The following is a 10,662-nucleotide window of genomic DNA, read 5'->3' as shown; positions in this document are numbered from 1 at the left end:
GATCAGTGAAGGCCCACGTCAACTGTGAAGGTGCAGTTAGTTCATCCCACAACAAGGGGGCCAAGGAGATGCACTCTTAACCCCTCCCAGCTTTAGTCTGGAGCTCCTGAGGCTTTAGTGTGGTAGTTCCTTGAGTAAATGAGAATCCCCACTGCTGCTTTTCCATCCCCAAAGCCCAGCTGTTTGGAAAGTGTGGTGGGAGGACCAGAACTGCAGTCCGTCCTCTGTATGTGGCTGGAGACCCAGAGACGGGGCTGGATGCCGGTCGGGTCAGGCCCACAGAGGGAGCACCCCTGTTCCTGTCTTTCATTTCTAATCTCCCCAGGCATGGTGGAAAGTACAGGAGACTCAGCTGGGTGTCCATGGCCAAGCAACAGCCAAAGCCATTTTCACTGCTGAAAAGTAGAGCCATAGGGAGGATCAAAAGGGGGGAAGGAATGTAGGGCCATTTTATAAACGTGGGGCATCTACGGGAACCTCGGAGGTACTGCCCTTTACCAAGGACCCGCCTCCCCGGCTAGTGAGGCTTTCATTTCCTCCCAACAATGCCCGAACCAGCCACATGAAAATGTGAAATACATTTTAGAGAAGTTTTAATTTGAACAACTTATGATTAAAAATATGTTTATAAATAATTTTTCCATAGACTTGATTGAGGATTCTTGCAAACTTTACAAAAGGTCACATGGCAACAAGAAACAGTTTAAAGGAATTACAAAAAATATAGCTATAGCCTCCCATTTAAAAATACAACATTATACATCACAGCGTTTTCATTGTGCAAAGGTGAGGAGAATGGTGCATTGCGCAGGTCACGTAGTCACTCAAAGGAAAGTAAACTTGAATAAGGTTAATTGCATAATAGTATAGGCACAACTGAGACGATAAATCCTTTCCTCTGGAAGTTAATACACCTTAGTTCAACATTTTGCTTTTAGTGCTCGCTTCGGCAGCACATATACTAAAAACATTTTGCTTTTATCCGGTCGGAATGACGGCTGAAATTAACTTAGTACAAATATGTGTGTGTGTGTGTGTGTGTGTGTGTGTATGTATATAAGTAGGAAAACAAGTGTCTGCTTTGAAATTAAGTAAACCCCCAACATATTTACAGTATTTTCAGAGAATATATTCTCCAAATAAGTCTGATCACATCTTCTCTATTGAACAACTCTTTAAGAAAATTAAATGGAGTCCAGTCTGTAAATTAGTGGACATCCTCCGTGGAGACTTCCAGTTTTCGCTGTGGGACAAACAGAGTTCCTACGGAGGTTTTATTAGCACCATCGAAATCCACACAGGATGGGCCGGTCGGCTTCCCTGGTCCACCTGGGGTCCGGAAGAAACTTTCGGCCACTGACTGTGACCCTTTGGGTGTGACGGGAACAGGCTGATCAGAAAGAGAGAATAGGAAAAAGATGTCAAGTCTGCACAGATAGGTACAGCCTACTAGCCTCGGAGGCCGGAACTGGAAGGGCAGGGCACAGAAAAGGAAGCTGGCATCTTCTGCAATTGGCCGGGAGGACTGTGGACTCCTTGGTACTTCTCCAGGGTTTGGAAGGCAGTTAGGCCTTCAGTTTCCCCCTCCTCCTCCTCCTCCTATCCTTTCCCTCTCCAGGGAAGAGAAGCAAACGCGAGTCTTCCATGATACTGATATTTGGGCCTTAATAACCCAAGGAGGGAAAAAAGTCCATTAAATGGAAATGCTCTCACCTGTTGTGTCCCCATCACAGCAACTGATTGTCCATTTGGTTGGTTCTGGCCTGGGACAGGAGAGTCGTACCTGGAGGCCCTTCCTTGCTGAGTGCCTGCATTATCTGATATGACACTAACAGCCTCTATTCTTGGAGACACGGGAACAGCTCCTGGGCTGGCAGACACCTGCACACTGGGGGAGAGGAGTCCCAGGTGCTGCAAGGTGAAGTTTACAATGGCTGAGCTTGGGTTCTGGACGGGAACGGGGTGGCTCGAAGTGAGAGCCGGGCTGTTCCCAACAGGGACGGCTGCCACAGAAGTTGGTGAGACCATTAGCTTCAGAGGTGTTACATGGAAAGAGGGAAAATTAACAGCAGTGAGTTCGGATGATGTCACTGGAATAACACCTGGAAAGAAAAGTGGGGGAAGATATCTTAAAAGCACAGGCATTTGTCCTGGAAGCTTACAAGGCTTACGTGAACTTCAGCCTGACCCACATTTGAATAGTGTTTTAGGTACACTCACCTGTGATTGGGGAGCTGTAGATCCTGTGGTTTGGGGACAGTGTACTTGAGTTTTCTTTACTGGATAGAATGGACTCTGCCCCCAGGGATGAGCACTGGGTGAGAGGGATTAGGTATCCCGATGGGAACAGGGTCTAGAAAACAAGGAAGGATTTATTTTACACACAAATGTGGAAGGACAATGGCTATGTGCCTGTGCTGTATCCCTCTGTGGTGGTTTATCAGTGCATCCAACAGTATGGGCTATGGGTGGGCCAGCCATAGGGCTAGCAGAAGACAATAGCCCTCTCTCCTCATCTAACACTTGTCCTGAATATCATAAGCTATTGGTTTCCTAGATGTGGTGGTCTTAGGAAGTGTCCTAAAGCCAGAAGTGAGCCTGCTTAAGGGTAGAATTTGCCCAACACACCCCCCTCACATGGACATCCCAAGTCCCCCCAGGAGAATTTTTGGTATGATGTGGTGCTGTCAGAACCATGTTTAATGCAGTTGGACACCATAAAGGCCCTGTCATATTATTATAGGATTGTTCTTAAATCATGTTAGGATGGTCATTTCCCAAAGTGTTCCGAGTGTTCTGAGGAACTCTGGTTCCATGGGATGCAAGTTGGCCCGAGTCCTGGTGGAACAGGTCTTGGGAATGCTGAATCAAACAAAGGAAAATGCTGTCTTTATTAGAGAATTTCTCAGGGGCTTTGATGATGGCACGCATTGTAAATCTCCAGGGGGCATCCAGCATGTAGCATTTCCTGGGCGATTTGGCAGCTAAATTTTTGGTAGTATTGGTATTCAAGGGAAACATTTTAAGAAATGGTGAAAACCCCTTTAAGAAAGGGGTTGCCAGGGCGCCTGGGTGGCTCAGTGGGTTAAGCCACTGCCTTCGGCTCGGGTCATGATCTCAGGGTCCTGGGATCGAGTCCCGCATCGGGCTCTCTGCTCGGCAGGGAGCCTGCTTTCCTCTCTCTCTCTCTCTCTGCCTGCCTCTCCATCTACTTGTGATTTCTTTCTGTCAAATAAATAAATAAAATCTTTAAAAAAAAAAAAAAGAAAGGGGTTGCCAAATCACAGGCCAAAATGCGGCCTCCAGGCTAGCTGGGTGAATGAAATTGCATTGGAACCCAGCCATGCCCATTCATTTATGTTCTGTCTATAGCTGCTTGCTTCTATTCTGACAATGGCAGAGTTAATAGTCAGCACAGAGACCATACGGCCCGCAAAGCCAAAAATACTTATTATCTGGTCCTTTCCAGAAAGTTTGCTGACCCCTCATTGAGAACTAAGTAATTATACAACTATGCATTTTTTCCCCCCTAGTGCTTTAGCTTCCAGTGGTAATGTTCTTAACATACAAACTAAAGGTCAGGGCACCAGAGTTCAAAAACTGGAGATCAGAAAGAGAACTGATTGATTCATATCGTGGACCCAATGCCATGGAGCAAATGCTTCAAGCAGTAAAGTTCTATTTGCAACAGAAATGGCCAGCGTTGGGTGGGTGAATCGCTCACCAAGCCTGCTTGGTCTCTGCGTTTCACCAGAGAGCCTGCACGGGTGGCTGAGCTGCCTGAAAAGTCCGTTTCCGCCTTACCACGAGCAGGCCTGGCAAAAGCTAAAAGCAGCTCTTGTAACCTGGGGGCCCTCCTTTTATCTTCCTCCAGATCTTTCTTCTCACCATTGTCCAAACAACAGTCTAAGCTTTGATTTAGCTGTTAGTAGGTCCCATCTTTTCCTTGGGAACCAGTGAATTCAGAATCCTTAATGCTCACACTGTTCCATGACACGGTTATTTCTTTCTTTATTTCGTTTCTTAAAGGTTTGGTGCTGCTTCCCTAGCTTTGCTGGTTGGGTTCCTTGAAAGCTACAGGAACAGAAACTTAATGGATGGATTTAGGCATTTTACAAAGAGCTGCTCTTTGCTAACCATTAATCATACTCTCTCATGGTACAAGTTACTCTGGTTGCTGGTTTAATTGTTTCAAATCTTCGGCAAAACCTATAGTACCCTGATAATAATTATTTTTCCATTTCCTACAAACTACATTCTTCACAAAATCTTTTAACCTAAAATGCCGATTCCTTTCTGTTTTTGTTTTTTGTTTTAATCATAAGTACTAATTAGCCGGATGAATGAATTTGGTATGTTTCCGCTTGCATGTTTCTCATCTAGTCCTACATTAGGACTTATCCCATCCTTCCTGTTCCGTCAGCCTGTTTCATTTTTACTGCTTATGTAAAGCAGTAAAAAAGCACTAAAAAAGCAGTAAAAAAGCACTACCTTATGTATCTGTGTTCATTTGTGTACACGTTGTATACCGCCTTCTCTCATTTATGTACTACCCGTGGGAAGTGTACACGTTGTGGACTGCCTTCTCTCATTTGTCTATTACCCGTGGGAAGTGTAGGTTCTAAGTAATGTTTGATGAATGAATTGGCACATGAATCTCTCTTCTTCTCTGTTCAGCTCAGTCCATACTAAAGAGAAGTGGTCCAAACGAAGTCATAGAGACGAGAAAAGAAGCAGAGGGACATGGAAAAATCTATCTCCTGAAAATCCTAATCCTAAATCACGATGTAAGCAACAGGAGACCATTATTAAATCATATCCATTGGCCCAAAGAGATTATGGACCTCCCAGAAAATAGAATCAAGCCAAAGGCTGGTGATTTCCCCCTTAGCATGTATATTAAATGCAAAATGATGCTATGCTAAGATAACGTTTTGAATGTTTTGAAAGATGTTTTGAACGGTTACCAGGAGGCCATCCTCCGGGAAGATTTTATAAACTCTAAAGCCACTTTAATAACAACAGTTACAGATAATACACTTCAGCTTATACGGTGCCTTAAAGGGATCACAAGCCCCTTTTTGTATATTATCATGTAATAAATGCACTTAACCTCACAAAAACTGTAATGGGGCCCTGGGGCAAGAATTCAAAAGCAACAGTCATCAAGGGCAGGTGCTGGGTTTGAGCGGATCCAGAGCACAGAGCTTTATACCCAGGAGATGATCAGGAAGAACTGGGGGAATAAATTCTTGATAGATGTGGAAAAACAAGATGCAGAGAAGTAAAATAGCTTGTTAATAGCAGGGACAAAATGGGAGACTAACTTCAGCCTCCATGGTTAGTGGTGTTTGTTTGGTGATAATGTCCTCCATATATAATTGTCCTGATGGAGAAAAATGAGATAATGTATATAAAACTGCCTAATACTTCTGGTAGGCAACTGATAAATGTTAATTTCTTCCTGAACTTAACTCCACCTAGGAAGAAAAATGATCTGGAACATCACAATCCCTACAAGCCAATGCAGCCAATATACCAATAATCTGCCAGGATAAGCCTGACCTTTCTATTATACAAAACAGAAATCTAGGGTTAAATTTTAGGGGGAAAGTAAAAACAGAGGGAACAATTTCTCATCCAGGCGACTGATGCCAGGTACACGACATCAAGCGAACATTAGGTAGTGACTCAGAGAGCAGGAGTTACAAGAACCCTATGCATCCATCCATTCATTTGGGGTTACGTCTGCTTGTAAATTACTTAAGACTTTCATGACAGGTGTCTGCATTCCCGTATGTGACAGAGAAATGGACTTAAGGACAACCACCCGTGGTGCTTTAAAAAGAGAGCAAATAATCCCTTCCTCCAAAGGTTAAAAATGTCCCTGCCGTCATCCCAGTCAGGGGATTAGCTGTCTGGGGCTTTGTTTGGATTATGGGATGCTAAGGAACGGTTTCTTGTCTTCTGAGAAACTGCCCTTTGCTCTGGTAAATTTCACGAGCTGCTGCATTATCCTCTGATCAACTGTGGACTTCCCAAAGCTTCATACAGGTCAAGGCTGTACTTACTGCGGAGACATTTTCAAGTCCTTTTAGGTCCTCTTTAAATTTCTTTTTGGAACCACTGTCCTCGAGCAGGCTTGCCCTCTTGGAGCCTCTTTCTCCAGCAGGCTCCTTGTCTCGGTTCTTGGCACCTGGTCTCTCCGGCACTGGCAGCAAGCTTCCAGGCCTCGTGGAGGCCCCGGACTTGGTGGCGTCACTGGATGCCTTCTCAGTGGTGGCATCTGCGGCGTCTTTTGATTTTGTGGCTTTACAAGATGGGGTGGGGCTCAGGCCTTGGGGTGGTGTCACAGTCTGGGCGTGGGCAGGCTGCAGGTAGATGGCATAGGATGGGCCCGAAGGGGCCTGAGGTAGGATCACTGGCACCGCCGGCGACAGCGGGCTGGGGAGGAGGGGGACCACCCCCAGGGGCTGGATGAGGGACGGTGCCGTCAGGTCCAGCTCAGCACTTGCTGGGGTGTCCAGGGGGGCCACGGGTTTGCACTGCCCGGATCTTGCCAGCTGTACCTTCACTTTCTTTCTGGGTTCACTAAGGGACAAGATTTCAAGGCATGAGACAATGGAAACACATTTTCTCTAAAATGTTCTATCGCTTTAGACTGGCCCACATTGAAACCGTGCGCTTATGAAACCAGCAGATAGTGTCTGTAATGACTGCCTAAGAGTCATGGAAAAGATTATCTTCCCGGTTTCCAAGGCTGGCGCGTATCCGTACATAAAATAAGTAATCCTAATGATGCAATGTAGAAATAATTCATCCTGCCACTAAAAAGTATTACTAACCTACCTTGACTGCTCTTCTAACTGCATTTTGCAAATAGCCGCGAGCTGAGCCATTTTACTTGGGAAGGGCGCCAGGTCCCGAGAACTCTCAGCTGGTGAAACAGAAAGGGGGTTGGGGGGGACACTGGTCAAGGAAAAACAATGAATGCTCACACAGATGAAACATGACTGAAGCCAAAGGAACAGAGCACACGCACCTCCCCCACAAATCACATAGCAATGCAACAATAAAACCCACCAATTACTTTTTACCCTTTCATTCAGACATGGGTTAGGCTTCAAGTGGGTCCGGGTCTAAGGGTATTGAAACGGTTCTCTAACAAGTACCGTAGGGATCAAGTCAGCTGAAGAAGCGATAAAAAGGAATTCTTCTGAGCAGCGCCTGAAAATATACCTTTGTTGGTCTTGATGGGGCTGCTGGGAGCAGAATTTATCTTCCTCCGGTCACTTTCTATGCTCTTTACCAGTTTGATAAGAGATGGGTGTCGAGTGAAGTTCGGTTTCCCACGTGTGGAGAAGAGGTTTTTAGCACAGTTGTCTTTCGAAGGACGCTTTGCTTCCAGATCGGAGCAGGGGAGAGGAAATACGGGGCCACGGCCTGAAAGAGAGAAGGCAGGGGGTCAAAACCCAGCCGGCTTGGGTTCCTTGTGGGTGCTGAAGCCCAAGTGTAGTCAAGATCGATTTTAGGAATGTAAGTGTCAACAGTAACAGAGCACTGGGCCTGGAGCAGATGCTATCTGAAAGTCTTTGGGCACAAAACCCTGTTAATCTAATTTTAACCGAATTCTGAGGTAAGATTTCACACGTTAACATCGCTGAAATCCCTTGCGTCTTATAGCCAACCAGTGATGTGCTAGTGTAAGCACTATGGTTTCTCTTTCTTACAGATACACACTCCAAACTGGGCATCTTCTAATCTGTGGAGTCCTAACCCGATAAAATATGGCAACCCTCACGGTGATGGATGGACTATTTGGGCCCCTCAAGTTCACAGGCTGAAATCCCAACCCTCCATGGGATGCTGTTAGGAGGTGGGGCCTTTGGGAGGTGCTTGGGTCAGGAGGGTGGAGCCCTCTTGAATAGAATTAGGGCTCTTATGAAAGAGGCCCCACAGTGCTCTCTAGTCCCTTCTACCTTTGTGAGGTTATGACAAAAAGCAGTCTAGAAAGCAGGCTCTGGCAAGACAATGAATTTGTTGGTGCCATGATCTCGGACTTGCCAAACTCCAGAACTTGAGAAATAAACTTCTGTTGTTTATAAGCCCCCATCGTCTATGGCATTTGATTATAGCAGCCTAAATGGAGTAAGACATTCTCAACAACTTCTTAGGAAATGCATCCCCATCTCAGAGATATTAACACACTGTGACCTTGGTCTCTCAGGTGAACATGGACCTGGGATATGAACCCATCAGTCTGGCCCCTGAACCGACACTCTGAATCCCTGCACCAAGGGACCTCTCTCTGAGATTACAGTAGACTCTTGAACGGCAATGACTACGTGGATTTTTTATAGTGAGGTATTATAAATGTGTTTTCTTTTCCTTATGATTTTCTTAGTAACATTTTCTGTCTTCTACCTTACTTCATTGTAAGAATATGGTACATGATACATATAACATACAAAGTATTTGCTAAGCGACTTTATGTTATTGCTAAGTCTTCTGGTCAGTGATAGGTTATTAGTAGTTACGTTTGGGGGGAGTCAAAGTCATATGCATATTTTGACGGCGCTCCTAAACACTGTTCTGTTCAAGAGTCAATGCATATTCAGAATTGTGGTAACACTGCAAAGGTACCACTACTCTTCCCATTTTGCAGGCGAGGGAACAGCCTTGGAGATACAACTTGCTCAAGGCCACAGAACTAATAAGTGGCTAAGCTCCCCTCTGCCTCCATGGCCTGTGTTCTTGTCACTTTAAACATTTCGGCGTGGGATCCTTGGTGGAATGTAAAATGTCAGAGCCCCGGAGTCAAGATGGAGACTAGAATATTAATACTGGAATGAATTCATTTCATATTCTCAGTGTGTGCAGGCTCTTTTAGACACACAGATTCTGCCTCTTGGCAGGTGGTGTTTTATACTGCAGGTTGCTGATGGAGCCCATAGCCAAACTTTCCCTAGTGGCACCATCTTTGTCTTTCCAACAACTTATATACGTTCTTTCCATGTGGGAAGGTAGGCAGGGAGGGGAAGAGAGAATATCTCCCAATGTGCCTTAATTCAGAACAACGAAGCAAGGAGTAAAGGGAAGCAAATACGTACCACTGGGACTCGGACTGATTTCTGGGCCTGTCCATTTAAAAGCTGGTTTTCGGCCTCTTTCTTCTGTAACATGAACTTTCTTGATAAGATTCAGGCTACTGAGAACATTAGCTATATCATACAACCTCCTAATTTTTGCTGGAAAATAAAAGGTATATATACCACTTAATGGAATAATGAAAGATCAAAGGACTTTGCTTCATAAGGACTTCATGTATATTCAGAGAGCTATCCTAGCCATCAACGACAGACAGAGGAAAATGTAACTCTTTTAAGTTATTCTGGTGCTACTGCTTTAATTCAAACAAAAAATAGTTTTAAATATGGAAAAGACTTCAGCTGCTGTAGGTACTGAATTTTGAAATGACAACAGTTGCAAAAAACCTTCATGAGATCCTTCTATTGGGAGCTACGTTACAAATTTTTTAATAAAAATTTTCCATTGCTGGTCATCTTCTAATGAGGATTCAGAAGAGTTTTATGAATAGATAAAGCACCGATGATAAATGTACTGTTTTTATGCTTGTGACAGTTTATAACAATGAGATTTATTTAGGATCATAAGCATGGGAGATTCTATACCCATAAAATTTGTAAATTTTTATACTGTCTTTATATTATATGCAAAGCAGAGATTTGTGAAATCTACAAATCTTACATAATGCATCTTAAAAAGTTTTGTTATGAGAATTCTGTCTCTACTTCTGGCTTGATAGTACAAAATCACAAATTGGGCTCCTTCTTCAAAGCCAGGCCAGAAGGTTCTGAATTCCCTGGCGATTTGGCAAATGACACATTTGCAGTTCCCAGAATGGTTTCTGATGCCGTGACTAACCAGTGAAATGGAGAGCTGAAAGCAGCCTGGTGAGTCAGAAAAAGCAGGCGGCCCATCAGTAATACGGGGACTGTTTTCTGAAATTGCACATCTCCCAAGCCAATTGCTGGTATTATTGCCTTTACCCTTGATTTAATTTTGTCTTTATAGAGACACTATCAAGCTGGGAATGTCTGACTATAATCTCGCGGGACTAGTGCAGCTTTACAGGGATGGGAAAGGAGTCTGAGCTCTTGGGCACTCCTCACTATGCGCCCCGTTTAGGCTAGCCTCATGTCCTGCCTGGATGTGGTCCCAGGAAAGGTGGGCACGCAACAGGCTCTTCCCATCTGCTGAGCCTTTTTTAAAAGAAAGGTCTTCTCTCTTTTTTTTTTCTTTTAAGATTTTATTTATTTGACAGACAGTTCACAAATAGGCAGAGAGGCAGGCAGAGAAAGGGGAAGGGAAGCAGGCTCTCTGCTCAGCAGGGAGAGGCTCGATCCCAGGACCCTGGGGTCATGACCTGAGCCAAAGGCAGAGGCCTTCTTCCACTGAGCCACCCAGGCGCCCTCTGCTGAGCCCCACTTTCCACATGCTTCTCTTCCTAGAGGCTCCTGCAAAGCCTGTCCCTGCCGGGTGGGCAGAGCTCAGCATCAGAAACCTGTCCAAGCCTTTTTCCTGCTCTGAGCGGATCTAACTAAAACCATTCTTTCAAAATGGCAAACCAAGGGCTCTGCA

General features: G+C 44.8%; 1 protein-coding gene across 3 annotated transcripts in view; it reads right to left on the bottom strand.

The window, feature by feature from the left end:
- Positions 1-576: 576 nt before the first annotated feature.
- The window catches only part of E2F8 (E2F transcription factor 8), a 17,770-nt gene continuing 7,684 nt past the window's right edge, over positions 577-10,662 (bottom strand). For all 3 annotated transcript variants that reach the window (XM_004752121.3, XM_004752120.3, XM_004752119.3), the window contains exons 7-13: positions 9,111-9,248; positions 7,240-7,443; positions 6,850-6,937; positions 6,072-6,591; positions 2,221-2,353; positions 1,714-2,102; positions 577-1,390 (exon numbers count right to left, since the gene is read on the bottom strand). In XM_004752121.3, coding sequence (XP_004752178.1) covers positions 1,208-1,390; positions 1,714-2,102; positions 2,221-2,353; positions 6,072-6,591; positions 6,850-6,937; positions 7,240-7,443; positions 9,111-9,248 — 1,655 coding nt within the window. In that variant the 3' untranslated portion in view covers positions 577-1,207. The remainder of the gene's footprint in view (positions 1,391-1,713; positions 2,103-2,220; positions 2,354-6,071; positions 6,592-6,849; positions 6,938-7,239; positions 7,444-9,110; positions 9,249-10,662) is intronic.

The sequence above is a fragment of the Mustela putorius genome, unplaced genomic scaffold, assembly GCF_011764305.1.
Source record: "Mustela putorius furo isolate JIRA1106 unplaced genomic scaffold, ASM1176430v1.1 tig00003859_pilon_pilon_pilon, whole genome shotgun sequence".
NCBI classification, from domain to species: domain Eukaryota; kingdom Metazoa; phylum Chordata; class Mammalia; order Carnivora; family Mustelidae; genus Mustela; species Mustela putorius.
This window is presented reverse-complemented; position numbering and strand designations above follow the sequence as displayed.